Raw genomic sequence first — 15,218 nt, 5'->3', positions numbered from 1 at the left:
CCTGAATCACATTAACTCTCTATTCTATGTACCATTGCAACAACTTTGAAGCTCTGGACGGACTTCATTGAAATACTCCACCTCCATTATTAATGAAAAATTCGGCTTGATCTACGAAGACCGAATCGTTATAAGCTTTTTCACTTGTATCTCCCACAGCCCTGACTCTTCGTTCCACTTTGCACGGATGATTTGTCGTTAAGCTTTATGTATTTTTGTAGCTCAAATCGGTCAAAAACATCTCGACAGTACTCCCAGATGTCTTTGGAGTAGGAGTAGAAGTGTGACCAGATATGCTTACGAGTCCAGGTGAACTAGTGATATGTCATTGTCGGTGTGTCTGGTCAATGCGAAATAGGACCCGAGGAGTCACCACAAACCTGATAACTCACTGAGGGGATATCGCAGGCGCAGCCATGTTATCTACGAGTTTGAGTCTCGGCGCCAACATATACTGTGTGTTGCTTAGAACATGCTTACCGATTCTCGAGCTACGTTCCTTCGATATCGGCGTTGTTATCGTGACAAATCCAGTCGATGTTGTTCAAGGACTCAGATGCAAACTTGGAAAAGTAGATACCGGATGCTCCTGCTCCTAGAACTATGACTCTGAGGGGTCGCTCAGTCCCGGAGATCTCTTCTTGAATGCGATAGCCATTTTCGTTGATCCTAGGCCAGCCATATCTGTCTGGTAACGATTCGAAATCAGTGTTCACAAGAGCGGCACCTGTCCATCTTTCGAAATACTGGCGATGGATTCATTGAAAGAAACGAGTTCATCTCCCCGATTTGCCTCTGGAAAGTACTGGACAGCGTGCTCGAAGACAATGAGTATTTCACGTCAGTTCTCATCAATCTCCATTGGCAACGAATCCTGTTAAGGATCGTTGCGACACCTTTGAGCGACTGGCAGCGGTCTCTGGGGACCTGTAACTGCTTCCGAAACGAGCCAGTTCGCAGCGCCTCTCTCGCTTCTCGTGTATGCTAGGTAGCCTCTTAAACGGGGTAACTGGCAGCATTGAGCGTTCTGTTTACCCACACGACGACGGACGAATATACAGTCAACCAGGTTCAGATGTTTCAAGTAGCTCCTCAATTCTGTGGCATCTTGTGGATCGACATTGTCGATTCATGAGGGTAAAAGCCAAGACGGCGTTTGCCTGTTTTGCCGGACTTCACGGGCACGGTCAAACTGTAAAGTACCGGGTCGTACTTTAGTCAAACCTAATTAGCGAGACGCTGATGAGAAGCCGGTACGAGAGCCGAGGTACTGAGTGCTAGATGCATCGATTCGCCATGGCTCGATGTGAGCAACTGAGCTCTGAGATTCGAAGAGCCAGGGGACACTTTCCTAGTAAGACCTTTCCTTCCCCAATATTTACCCGTCCCGCCTGGGGAAAGTTTCAGGCAAACTTCCAGGCTTGAGCGGGATTTTATCGGCATAGTCAAAGCCTAATGAGCATGGCGGGGTCGCATCCAGATTTCGCCTATCTGATTAGTGGCGCTAGACTATATACGGAGTACACTCAGTGTGATGGTGCCTCGCGAACCCCGCGCTCATGAATCTGGGCTCCAGGGATAGGTTGAGAATGCGGAGGGATTGCATGACCAGGTTCCTGTCGACCTCCCACACCGCACAACGCTCTGCACGCTTTGAACCAAGCAGGAATTCAGAAGGACATTACTCAGGAGAAGATCGATATTCTGATAAGTATCTTCAATTCCACATGCAACATACTGTTCAGTATCGGTTTGAGCTTCGATAGACGATGGGCGATGACTCCAGTGGAGTTCAAGTTAGCACTGTTGAGCCAAATCAGCCACGCCGTGGAGGGAGGGTTGCCTGCTCGTTCTGTCATGTCAGACGCATCCGTTGCGATGCATTCCGGTCCCAACCATGCTCAAACTGCATCAACACGCAGACCCAGTGCCAGCTGATCGAGTCCAAAAGGGGTCGGTAAGCTTGCTATGGCATACATCTTGTCGATAAACAACTGACTGCCACCAAAGGTACACTCGACCACGTACGAAGAAATTTACCGCCTCGACGTCAACTGCACATGACGAGACTCAGCCTTCGGCCGCAGTAGCTTCGAGAGAGAGACCGGGCGTCCGCTCGCCCAGAACCCTTCTCAGTCCAGTCCTCGACGTGACCAAGCAGCCCGACGGCCGGTATCTACGTGTCGAGCAACTGGAGATTCTTCCCAACTTTCCGTCACCGCAGCTTAAGAATGGCTCCCCGTACCTCCCCAAGGAGGGGTCGGAGAATTTGTATGCCCGACTCAGCGAACTACCATTAGCCCCCCCTCCGGGTCGCAACTTGCAGGGAGTCCAGACCTTGTATCTTGGGGAATCGTGGCTGCTGACATATGTTGTGCAAAAAGTCATGAATGTGGATGCCGAGTCTGACTCTAGCTCACCATCCACTATTCAGGTTCCACTGCCAGCCTCTGTCGGCGACAAGCCCGAAAACCTTGGCTATGATGCGAGACTGAACGCGGAGGAGATCGAATGTCTGAACATCCGGGGCGCTTTCATTTTGCCTGAGAACTCAGTCTCCAACAAGCTCATTCAGACTTTCTTTGAACGCGTCTTTCCAGCTTTCCCGATATTCGATCGAGAAGAATTTGCGCAGTTATACGAGTCAGGACAACAATCTCTCCTCGTATTGAACGCCATCTACGCCGTTGCCAGTACCATCTGTGACGAAAAAGTCATCACCAAGGCCGGTTTTGAAGATCGGAACGCTGCCAGGAAGACATTCATCAAGCGGGCAAAGGCTCTTCATGATGCCGACCACGAGACGAATAAAGTGGCCCTGATTCAATCGGTCTTCTTGCTCAGCTTTTTATGGAGTGGCTCCATGGATGAGAAAGATATGTTCTACTGGCTTTCAATTGCCATTGGCAATGCTCAGGGCAAAGGCATGCATAGATCGTAAGGCACACGGAACGCTAATTCCGGACAAGATGCTAATTTTGTGGAGAACGAAAGAATCTACATTGCGGACTAAAGATCGTCGCTTGTGGAAACGAATTTGGTGGTCACTTTATGTATGATCTGCTTATCTTTGCTTGTAGTCTATGAGTTTACAAAAATAGGTTCGAGACCGCCACTGTTCCGGAAACATTGGCCGACCTCTTCGCATTCGCGATGATGACTACGATGTCGAACCGCTTGAAGAATCAGACTTTGAAGAAGAATTTACGCAAAACGTTTCCACTCTGGGAATATACGGCAAACAAAGCAGGATGCACGTGCTATACGTGATAGCAATGAGCAAACTGTCAGAAATTTGTAAGACGTCTGGGAAAGCACCTATTCAGGTGCACCAGCTAATACATTTGCAGTTGGCAACATTAACTTGATGAAGTTTCCTACCTGCAAAACAAGACCGACCTTGAGCTGTGAAGAACTTAGCAGCGATCTGACGCAATGGAGAATGCAACTACCTCCAGAGCTTCGAAACAGCGAATACGAGGGAGAGGACAGCTTCTGGGCTCAATTGCTGGATTTGACGTACAGGTATGGATCGACGTGTGCCCTTGAGCTCTCACTACCAAGAAGCTAATTTCTACAATCAGCCAGCATGTCATTCTCCTACACAGGCCTGAGAACAATCAAGCGCGGGCTGACACGAAGTTGGCACAGTCCACCGCAGTTTCGGCAGCAAAGAGAATAACCAGCATCGTTGAGGATTTTTTGACCCTGGGCCTTTTGCGACATTCCCAATTACAAATGTGAGTTCATTCATACCACAGCCATCATGGAGCTCTCCGTGACGTTAAGAAAGATTGAAGTATCGTTCTAAAGTGGAACCCCCAGATGTCCCAGTCTTTTCTCGGCCCTGTCGATGTACGTGCTCATGGTACGACAGTCAGACCACATTCAAAAGAAACTGGCCGAGAACAAAGCACGCCTTCTTATGCTAGCCTGCGTAGAGATAGCGAAGACATGGCCTGCTTGCGGCTGGATCCTACACTTGTTCGAGACGATTTTCAAGACGCTTGAAGAGAGGGCTAGGACGCAAAGTGGTACTGGCCCTCAATCCGGCCAGGCCAATAATTCTCGTCGGTGGCCACCGTTTACTGAAGAACCAGGGGACAGTTTCTCCAACGGAAGGGCGTTTAGCAACAATCTTTCACGTGAGGCCGTCTCGTCAAGGGTATTCCAGGAGGATCCATCAACCATGGCAGCGGATGGTGCTACACTTCCAGATATGCCCATGCCACTGCACTACCAATTTCCTAACGTCCCTGACATCTTCGACCCGGACTTTCTGGGCAGTCTTTCACAGGACTTTGGGTCAGGACAAGAATTCTTTCCCTACAACGTCATGGAGAGTTGATCCAAGCAATTGTATATAACGGGGACTGGTGTTTGAATGCTGTCTTGAGGCATTCCCCGCCCCACTAGTTCAGATGTATAGGCACCCTTCTTCCCCTTGTCCTAAGGAAGAGATATCAGAGATTCATCCAACCTTTTTGGTAACTGGCAGGCTATGGTATTGGCCAACGAGAGTGAAGTCCTCAAGTTCTTATTAATTATGTGACGACTTGACAAACTAGAATTTTGGGTGCTGGCCAGCTCCGGCCTGAATTTGATCTAGCCTTTTGTCTTTCTCATGTCTATGCACGTTGGGTCTCACATTTGAAGTACACGCCAGCCTCTCGTCATATCAGCAAGTCACATAGTAGCCCAAATCAGCCTTGTCTATCTCCAGCTGAGTAAATCCATCTCCCAGAAATCTCCATCGATTCTTTGAGGAAGTCAGAGATTTCACTAGCTTTCATTGTGTGATCAATACGTACCTTGCTGTGGTAAGAGATGTCAAAATCTTCGCCTCGAATATGTTCTACCATATCTTTCTGATAGAATGTTAGAACACCCTTGACGTAGCTAAGAGGAGATAGGCTCACATAATGCAGGATGCTCCCAGGATACAGGGCTGTAACTCTGCCATTAACCTTGCCATTCTTGTACCAACTCCTACAGTAGCAGTTTAGCGACTTGCATTTCTTCTTTCAAGAAAGACCATGTTCTCCCACTCACCTGCACCCACTGGACCAGACAGTCCTCTTCATCAGCTCATCGCCCCACGTGTTCCAATCTTGCTGAACGTCTGCTTTAACCTCGAAGGACTTGATGTCCTCTTTGGTCATCTTGAGCAACCACTTGATGACGTATTCTGCCGTCCAATCAATAGCTGAAGTGAGGCTGCCATGCCCTACTGGGCCACCGGGACCCATAAAGATAAAGTGGTTGGGCTGTCCACTTGTGGCGAGCGAGAAGTAGCTGGATGGTTCGTCTTTCCAGTCCTCCGCAAGTGAACGACCTTTTCGACCAATCTGTAGCCACCGGGGCTTGAAAGAGACATCGAATCCCGTCGCCATGATGATGGCGTCGAATTCTCGGTGCTGGCCATCAACGGTTCTGATACCGGTCTCGGTGATCTCGGCGATGCGGTCGTCAACGAGCTCCGCGTTACTCTGGGTCAGCGCTTCCAGATAGCCGGTTCCCGGGGTCAAACGTCGGCCTGCCGAACTCCTTAATGATAACATTCCAGAACAGTTCGAGGAGATAGACTTACAGCCAAGCGACCAATCTGGCACCAATTTTGTTATCAGCTCCTTGTTGCCTCCTAAGCGATCTACCATAAGCGATTTTACACCCTCCGCGGCCTCAAGGTTTGTTGGTGCACCCTCAATCAGCTATAGCCCCTATAAATCAGCAAATCATTCTGGGTCTCTGTCTGCTTTCAACAGGCAGTGCACGCACCGCTGAATAGAAAGTGTTCTGAACATGCAGCAGCTTGTTTCGCATAATCTTTAAGCCTTCCGGATGGTCTCGAAAACGCTGCTTTTCCTCTTCTGTATCTGTGAATGTAATATTAGTGGCATTCCTGGCACATGAAGTTTGTAGTACTCACAAGCAGGGTTTCCACCTGGCGATTTGGAAAAGTCCTCGGCAAAGGGTGCCGAGATATACTAAGTCAGAGTCAGCGTCCTTGGTTGCGCTTAGTCGTATAATCTGGCATTGGTCCCTCACCGATTTCGACCGGATGAAGTTTGTCATATGGCTCGCAACCTTTTGCATCTCCGGAACAATCTGGATTCCGGACGACCCATTGCCCACGACCGCCACTCTCTTGCCAGAGAAATCGAATCCCTCCTGCCAGTGTGCCGAGTGACATTTGTAACCTTTGTATTCGAAGAGACCAGGAATTTCTGGCCAGGACCAGTGACTGGCGCCTCGTCAGCGCGAATATTTATTCCCTACACAGTAAACAGTCATACTTTAGAACCCCTGAGCCGTTGATGAGAACATGGCACCAATCATTGATCACTTCTGTGCCCTTGATCACCTGCACTTTCCAAGTTCCAGCTTCCTCATCCCAGGTCGCTGATTTCACTTCTGAATTGAGGTTAACGTCTCTGTCCAAGTTATACTGCTTGGTTGCCTGCTTAAGATACTGCTGTATTTCAGGGCCAGTAGCGTAGCTGTTGATTACCAGGCTGGTGAGCAAACGTAACTTTCAATGAGCCTTCCTGTGAAATTTCCTTACTAGTTACTCCACTCGGGATGCGGAATATCAAGAAAAGTATAAATGTGCTGTGGGAGCTTGTCAAAATGCTACCGGCCAGTGTTTTGTGAGCCCAAAACCTACAGCAGGAACATCACACATCACCTGTCCGACTCTGTTAGTGCCTTCACACAGATCTCGAATGTCTAGTGTCCAATACTTACGCCCGGGTAACGATTCTCAAACCAGGTCCCACCAATTTCCGGCTGACAAAATTAGTGACCCTCGGACTTGAAGTTCTCGTACTAGGTCCTCACATTCTTTTCATATATGACATGTTCTATCACATCATCGAGCTTGTGAATTCGCTGTATCTTATTTGCTAGGGTTAAGCCTGATGAATCACTATGTGAGATGCTTCCAAGGTTTAAAGCCCAAGAAGTGTCTTACCACTGAAGCCAGCCCCGATCGTAATGACCCTGATTCGACGGTGAGGCTTCCAGAGTACCTCTTGACGAATGTCAACCCAATTATCTGGTTTTACTGGCAGACGTGTTTCAATTCCACTCCTAGCAAGGTGGTCGAGATGCTCCATGGAATTATCCATCGACTTCTGCGATTCAGCATCTGTGGCGCAACCATTGGCGGTCACGCCCGTATGGTTGAGCATGTCAAGACTCATCTTTCGGAGACGTATTTGTGTCGCGGATAAATATTCAGTGTTCAATTATACCAGAGACTTAAATCCTTCTACTTCTCTGCCTGAGATCAACTGGCATAAACACACGTTTCAGATCCCCTGCCTGCAGTCATATGTGTTTCAGCAATCAGGGACTTTCCAAGCGAACGACCATGAGGCCTTTTGCCCAATTGAAAGGCGCTTTTGTGCTCCAGCAACGAAAATGCCTACCTGATAGACGAGAGCAGTATGACAGGAAGAACTGTAAGAACGCGGCCTCGTCTGCCGAGCTCCGCATTTGCAGTTGATGTCTCCCTCACTTTCCCCCGACCGCATCCGCCGTACTGGTGTCGGCATCTTGGCACTCAAGGCGTCTTCAGTCTATTTTCTGACTTCATTTTCTAGTTTCCTCTCGATCGTCTTCCAAACCTAGTGCATGTTAGACGCCGTCTTGTCTTGTCCGGCCCCGCCACCTTCACTTTTCCATTTGGGGGATGCGTTCCCACAAATGAGACAAAGCCTCTGCATCTTACCCATGGGGTACCCCAGAGCATCTCGTCTCAATGCAGAGCCGTCTTGGCCTTGCAAATCTGGAGAATCTAGCTAGCAAAAAAATTGCAATTCACTTCAAGCGATATACGATTGCGGACAGCAGTGGTCTAGGCCTTTGTCAACAACTTTTACGCAACGAGTTTGTATGATAAGGATGGAACGAATAGACCCAAAGTAGGCTTCATCAGATCGTGATAAATACCTAGATAAGAGAGCGCTCTCCGCAAATCGCCTAACACGATTGCCTTCACAGAAGCTAGCCTTTTCCTATTCTATTCAAAAATTGGTAATTTTGGCCGGGACGTCGTCGGTCATCAATATCGTCAAGATGAAGAAATTCCAAGCCCTCTGCCTGTTGTACATCACATTCGGTGGTGCATTCTATGGCTACGACTTCGGTGAGCTCTCTTGCAGTCGCTTTTAAAGATACCTCCCTATCATCACAGAGGACATTTCGCTGATTCGAGAGGATACCTGCTCAGGCATCATATCGTGTGTCCTAGGCTACTCTGAATTCATCACCTACTATAATTTCACTCCTACGACCATTGGTGCATTCAACTCTGCCTATTATGCAGCTTGTGCTGCTGGTACATTGGTGAACGTCTGGCTGCCCAATAAATATGGCCGGCTGTGGACGATCCGCATTGGCTGTCTGATCTCCTTCGTTGGCATCATCCTGCAGACTGCAGCCGTTAATTTCCCCATGCTCCTGGTTGGACGTATCATAGGCGGAATTGCAACGGGCATCATCTTCGCTATTTGCCCTGTCTATGCCAGCGAGATATCTCCACCAGATATGCGTGGGAGAGTCGGTGCTTTATTCGCGTAAGTAGACGCCCTCACATTCGATTCCAACCTTCACTCTAACCCACCTGGCAGGCTGAACATTTCCCTCGCAAACTGTCTAACAGTCTGGATTGGATTGGGTCTCTATTTTATTCCCGGAAATACTGCCTTCCGAGTTCTCTTCGGCTTTCAGCTTCTGCCGGGCATTTGCATGCTGGCAGGCTCACCCTGGATGCCGGAATCACCAAGATGGTTGGCCTTGATGGATCGCTATGTGGAGGCGCTTGATGTGCTTAAGAAAATTCATGGAGACGATCCAAATGTCTCCGATTCATTCTATGCTCGCGAATTCCACCAGATTCGAGCGCAGATTGAACTCGAGAAAAGTGAGCGAATTGGGGTTTCCGCTATCTTCAAGAAGGCGTCCTATCGCAGGCGTGTCCTTCTCATCATGGGATTCTACTTCTTTCAACAGTATGTTTCCCTTGTTTACCCCCAAAGTCCCTTCTACTGATGATGGTCTTCAGGGCTACGGGGATACTTCCTCAAGCGGTCTATCAAGTCCAGATTTACCAGTTGCTTCAGACAACTGCTGTCATGTCTCTTGTCCTAGTTGGCGTCTGGGGCACCGTTTCAACATTCGCGGTGCTCAGTATAGGGTTTTGGTTCGACCGCATGGGTCGCAGGAATGCCCTGGTAAGTGACACCCTATGTTATCCCGAGGAGGCAGGAATTTATTGATCCTAATTGGTTGACATGCAGTTCCTGTCCTATGCCATAATGATACCAGCATCAGTCATCATTATCGCTCTCTGGGCAGCATTTGAAAGCGGTAGCAACACCAACCTGGGACTTGCAAAGGGCATCAATGTCGGTATTTACCTTACGGTCTTTGGCTATGCAGCGGTGCTCAATACTTTCGGGACTACGGTGAGTGTTTTCGTGTCTCTCATTAATGATATGGATGTCTTGAAATTGGAACCCGCTGACGCCAGCACGTAAAACAGTATGCATCGGAGATCATGCCAACCAAGATCCGTCCGGTGGGTGTGGCGTGCGGATACGTGGTATTCAATGTCATGGGTGTTCTAATGACACAAACAGCTCCACTAGCCATTGCCGCAATCACCTGGCGATATTTTATCATATGGCTTGTGTTCGACTGCTTGTACGTAGTCATCGTCTACTATTGGTACCCTGAGACGAAGAACAAAACGCTCGAAGATCTCGCGGGCGTTTTCGGTGACAAGGTCGCTGAATCTTGGGAGGAGACTAAGCAATATGTCGATGATGCTGGCGGAGTTGACGCCTTGGTTGCGGATGAGAAGAGCAGCAACGATATCGAAGCGACTATCAAGATCCCAGGGCACATTGAAAGTTCGACCAGCATCGAACGCTGAATGAAAGAATGTGATAGGAAGAGCAAGCGGGAAACGAAACGTGGCTCTCAATGAGCGTAAAGATTGCCACGTGTTGGACTCTGTCACTCTGTCATGCTAAAACATCTGTCGACAGTGTTGTCCTCTATGATAGGGTCCTTCGTATAGAAGACGGCAACGACGACGTCGTCAAAGGTAGCTTAGTCGCCTCAGGGCCATAGCTATGGAATATGAGCGAGAAAGGATCACACTACGGCCAAAGATATATAGGAAAAAGAACAAGCAACATAACTAAGATAAGTAGAGTCTTCCACCCATCCATTTTAAGAGCCAGTTGTGAAGGGACCTGTTAGCCTAGGTGACGAGAAACTCACTGTGCCGAGAAAAATGATAGTTGCTTTGATTTCAAGCATATCAAACTCTGTGTACACATCGACATCTCCTATATCCTTGCGTAGGTCGCGTTCTGTGACCACCTTCTATCTAACGAATCACTCCCTTATCGTCGCCTTACACCTAATTTTAATGGAAAGTGCCTTTTTATTGCGCAGTTAGTAATTTAGGCTCCTCCAATATCTCGACCACTGAGCTCTTGGTACTCTTAATTCTTGGAAGAAAGTGTTTGCGGAGTTTGCGGTATATATTACTAGAATGTTAGAAGTTAGTTATTGAAATAAATTCACACAAGATCACTAAGCAAGTTAGTATCTCTAATCCAAGTAACTCTAGGGGTTTTGGGCTAGTACGAGACGACTCCGCAGGTCTCATTGTGATTCTTAATTATATTATATAACCATTACAAAGCTTATGGCTGTTTAGGATTATGGCTAAAGAAAGCTTAATTCTAACAAAGCTTTATGCAGCTTAGCAACTCGGCATGCCGGCAGCACAGCCCTTCCAGAGCTAGCTTGCCTGCTTTTATAATACTTGTCCTATAAACCATGGAGACCGGTACTCTTGAACTCCATAGACCCGTATCAGTAGAGGGAATCTAGTACGTCGCCTTCACATACTCAAGCTCTAGAGCCGTCTTTATAGCGACATTGCAGGTATCATCTATCTTTACCTGGACCTTCTTGGTCACTTCACACGGCCTAGCCATCCGAGACCCGCCAAACTCAACGCCGTCGCGTGGGACACTTCATCTGCGCCTTCCTAGGGCACATCAACAGTTGCTTTCATTAGAGCGTGAGGAACTCACCAGCCATGTGGATACTTTGCTATGGTCCAATTCTCTACGAGTACGTTCGTTGCTGGCGCGGTGGCTCATGCTAATTTACTGTGATGGTGGAGATGGGATGAGAGGCACTAATGAACAATTGGGAGGTTGCCATCGAAAATACTGGCGTGGCTACTCATAGAAATTCCTAGAAGGTATTGCTTTGACGCTAAAGAGGCTAATGATGCGCCGTGGAAAGCACTACTCTTAACACTCCTCCGGCGTGACCCCCTTAGGCACACTGAAGCAAGGCTAGGAGTTATTCTATATACAAAGAGCCAACACGAAGGTTGAAAACTTTGGGTTTCCCAGCCATTTACTAACGCCATGACCAACTTAGTCGGAGGCTAGTTCTATTTCCGAACCGTGTTATAGCCTAGGAAGTTGTCTGGTACTGGTCCACCCCTTGAACCTGCTGAGAAGTCCCAGCTCAGAAACCACGGAAGAAGTCTGGTCGGCCTCTAGCTCTCAATGGATGCCTGGAGTGACTGGTCAAAGAGTCCTTGGTCAGCCCAGTAGGCCGAAGATACAACACTTTCTGGAGCTCCCTACAAGATGTAAAGATCTGACGGGGGATACAGCAGGGGATTTGGGGATTTGGTATCACTCGAGGCTGCCTATGCTACGTGACTGATGGTGCTCGCAATAAAGATAACATTGACCTACTCCTACCAATGCTATTTTAGCGAACCACTAATATAGCGCTTATCTGGTGATCGGGGAATTAGCTAGAAGAGCGTTGTGGAAGGATGTTTTCCATAGTCAACCCCCTCCAGCTTCGTTCATCTAGCTTTTCTACCTATTGGTCTGCCCGGATTCGACGTAGAGGCGGGCCTGGGCGCAGGGGCGGGATTGGACCTAGGGGGGGGGATTGGACCCAGGGGCGGGATTGGACCCAGGGGTCTCCGGAACCTCTATGTCGACATATGGCTTGTCCGGTTTGCGCGGTTGACCGAGCTGTGATACTTCCTCGTCGGTTAATCCCGTGCCTCCAGCCTGTGTCCCGGGTCGCACGTGGTCAGGTTGCATCGCACCGTAGTTGGTGGGAAATGTACTAGGAGTACCCAACCTGTCATCGTGGGAAAAGCGGACCAACCGAGCTGCACCATGGGGATTAACTCCAGCGACAGGATCAGACTCACCGCGCGGAACAAACCGTTTCGCTGGCTGCGCGGCCGGGTCATTAGACTCATCACGAGCAACAAACCGTTTCGTTGGCTGTGGGGTCTGGTCATCACTCGCCACGCTTTGTCGAAGGGCATAAGTCCCAAGGCCTACCGTGAGGCCCGCGCCGATGGTACCTCCACCTAAAATCCAGCGTTGCCTCTGAGCCTCCTTGTGATGTCGGTCCCTCTGGTCGTAATTGTCTTTGTGATGTGCATGCCTCTGGGCGTAATTGGCATTCTGATGTGCATGCCTCTGGGTATAATTGTCTCTCTGATGTGCTTCCCTTTGGGCGAAATTCGCATCTTGATGTCTGTCCCTTTGTTCTTCACCCCCTCTTGCGTAGTTGTAAGCTGTTAGTGTAGTACCAGTCCCGTTGATCGATGTTCGTCGCGTAGTAGTTGCCGCGCTGTTTGTAGTTGTCCTGATGATGTTCAGCACGTGCTAGGAAGTTTTGATCATGCATCCTGTTTGCATTGGCCGCTGATCTCCTTTGTCGAGATTCCTCATGATTGTAAACATCTACATGCCGACGTTCCTTGTGCTCCTCATGTGTAATGTTTTGAGGATCTTTGGGGGGGTGTGATCAAGCCATTTTTTAGATGGGTCGCCCTCTAGCGGCTTAGCCAATTGTGTTACGGGGCGGTCATGATGTCCCGTGGGCGTCCTTGGTGCCTCACGTCCTATTCCCACCATCATTTCACGCTCTTCATTCGTCATTTGACTCGGGTAGGGATGTGGCGACGGTATCCGAAGAGGTCCATCACTCCCCGGCAGGTGAAGGCCCTCGAAAGATGGGGTTGCGGAATGTGGGGGCGGACGCGAGGAAGAAGGCTCTGAGCGTGGATCTTCGGTCGTCAGAAGGTTACTGCCCGTGAAAGGCCTTCTGCCGGGCAGGGGGGTACGCGAGGAAGAATCTTCTGGGTATACTGGCGTAGGCACCGCTAGGGGATTGCCTGTGGAAGATTGTGTGCCGGGCTATGGTTCTGGCTGTAATTCTTCAAGCCTCACTGCGGGAGAGCTCGAGGAAGATTGTGGTACACCTGGTGGGGGGGGGGAGGGAGCCTTTCTGAACTCATAGTGTCGATATTTACCAAATATACTTTATATGCTTGAAGCCTCTATCGAGATACTTGTTTTAAGTACGTATAGTAGTGAGTTATTTTATAAGATGAATGAATGATAGGTATGTCGTAGGAGAATTGCGGCTTTAAGTAATGAACGAGGAGTGTATATCGATTTAATCACAGCATCCATACTGAAACGTGGACTCTAATATTATCTCTTCTTACCTAAAGTACGTTGATGAAGAAATTTACCTACGCTTGAGGACAAATCAAAGGCGGTACGTAGACCAGGCCGCATATCCCCAGCCGCATAGGCTTCCTGGGGTGATCGTCCTGATCCATGAGCCTTTGGGTGCCTAACATCGCAATACGGGGATCAAAATGGTGTCACGTGCTTATGTCGCGTGGGCTATTTCCTACTATGGTTGTTGTCTCTGGACAGGCCAACAGTAATGCATGCCTCTTCAGTATCAAGCCCGATCAACAGTTCAGAAGTACTTAGTCTCGTCAGGGGGGAGTCTGCATCCCCAAGCCGGGACGCCTAAATGGTGTAGAACTCCGCCCGCCCCTTTTTTGGGAGCCCTAAAGCTTGTTGCACGAACTACTATCCCCGGGTTTCCCCAACTGTACAAGCGCATGGGGTATAGCTCCCAAGCAAGCAACCTTCCTTACGAGCATTAGATTGCTACAATCGACCAGCTGGGGTGTCATAATATCATTGATTGGCTTTCTATGGACAGACGTAATCTCCAAGAATATCGCACTCGATGCCGTAAACACTGATCCTGGCACTTCAGGTAGCATTCGGGCTAACATAAACCAATGCTTATGCGCCTTAGCCACATACACTATTCCTTCGCAATGGGTACTGGTATAGTCAATCGCTATCATATTCCCCTTAGCGACTAATAATAGTTTAATATGCTAAGTCAGAGTTTTATTCTAGGGTGCTGCATGTCTGCAGGTGTCTGAGGACAAAATTCGGCAACATTGTGTGTATTAGTAATTACCTTGATTTAGATACCAGAATCGCATTACAGCAAGCCTGATTGGCCTTGGTGGTAAAACTGTTTTCCGACCTTGAGGATATCCACGAAGAAAATCAACCTAACTACGACCACTAGTATAGCGAGGGTAGCAGTAGCCACCAGGGTGATAATGGCGAAGGATATAGTGACGGACATAAATATACTGGTCATGAGTATTACGACGATGAAAATAGACACATGGGATTGATCTATCTTGGAGAAGACTATCTTTCGGCTGGTGGGAGGAGAAAGGTGCATTGTGCATCCCGGACGTGGGTATAACATCAAAAGACTTGTCTTGGGATAGGGTTTAGTACATGTCATACACAGAAATGTCTGGCTAGATACAGGGCTGAATTCTCATACATTTGTGAAAGGGATAGTCGCTGGGATTCTGGGGAATTTGCAAGCGAGAGCGCTCATCAAAGCGAAAGTTGTAGACTACTAGGTTTTGGTCCCTGGGCAGAGTTGACAACAAGACATCGATGGCGAGATAGTAGACCTGAACGTTTGTTCCTCATTATCAATTGACTGAAATCATCCTAGTTTTGCCCTGACACGTCATATATAGTAACTATATTTGAACGTCCTGGATAGTCTGGAGGAACTCAAATATGTAGCAAGCTGGAGCGCGATCTAGGTTCACTTCGTGCGAGGAGCTGCACTGGAGAAATCGCCGTCCAGTGCAGATGAGATGTAAAGTTTCTACACATATTATAATGTCCCCTGCCAGTGTCGCTTGTCTCAGTTAAGACGTGCCTCTTCTGAATTTCCTCGATCAAGGCCTATGAGTAAGAGAACGTCCAAGTAGTGCTCAT

At 48.5% G+C, this 15,218-nt stretch overlaps 3 protein-coding genes across 3 annotated transcripts; 2 read left to right on the top strand and 1 right to left on the bottom strand.

The window, feature by feature from the left end:
• Positions 1 to 1,897: 1,897 nt before the first annotated feature.
• A1O9_07991 (uncharacterized protein) lies at positions 1,898 to 3,798 on the top strand (the record flags this gene model as incomplete). Its single annotated transcript, XM_013403546.1, has 7 exons — positions 1,898 to 1,957; positions 2,033 to 2,937; positions 2,987 to 3,053; positions 3,102 to 3,326; positions 3,374 to 3,525; positions 3,585 to 3,740; positions 3,762 to 3,798. 7 exons carry the CDS (start codon positions 1,898 to 1,900, stop codon positions 3,796 to 3,798), a joined length of 1,602 nt encoding a protein of 533 aa, XP_013259000.1.
• An 880-nt stretch (positions 3,799 to 4,678) lies between these two features.
• A1O9_07990 (uncharacterized protein) lies at positions 4,679 to 7,205 on the bottom strand (the record flags this gene model as incomplete). Its single annotated transcript, XM_013403545.1, has 14 exons — positions 4,679 to 4,759; positions 4,812 to 4,868; positions 4,920 to 4,989; positions 5,053 to 5,536; positions 5,591 to 5,711; positions 5,779 to 5,876; positions 5,930 to 5,987; positions 6,049 to 6,244; positions 6,297 to 6,500; positions 6,566 to 6,612; positions 6,668 to 6,688; positions 6,748 to 6,789; positions 6,841 to 6,917; positions 6,974 to 7,205. The coding sequence occupies 14 exons, from the start codon at positions 7,203 to 7,205 to the stop codon at positions 4,679 to 4,681; spliced, it is 1,788 nt and encodes a 595-aa protein (XP_013258999.1).
• An 877-nt stretch (positions 7,206 to 8,082) lies between these two features.
• A1O9_07989 (uncharacterized protein) lies at positions 8,083 to 9,943 on the top strand (the record flags this gene model as incomplete). The annotated part of the gene is made up of 6 exons (XM_013403544.1): positions 8,083 to 8,152; positions 8,237 to 8,582; positions 8,637 to 9,017; positions 9,071 to 9,239; positions 9,306 to 9,473; positions 9,551 to 9,943. The coding sequence occupies 6 exons, from the start codon at positions 8,083 to 8,085 to the stop codon at positions 9,941 to 9,943; spliced, it is 1,527 nt and encodes a 508-aa protein (XP_013258998.1).
• Positions 9,944 to 15,218: the final 5,275 nt, after the last annotated feature.

The sequence above is a fragment of the Exophiala aquamarina genome (genome assembly GCF_000709125.1).
Source record: "Exophiala aquamarina CBS 119918 chromosome Unknown aczIA-supercont1.6, whole genome shotgun sequence".
NCBI lineage: Eukaryota > Fungi > Ascomycota > Eurotiomycetes > Chaetothyriales > Herpotrichiellaceae > Exophiala > Exophiala aquamarina.
This window is presented reverse-complemented; position numbering and strand designations above follow the sequence as displayed.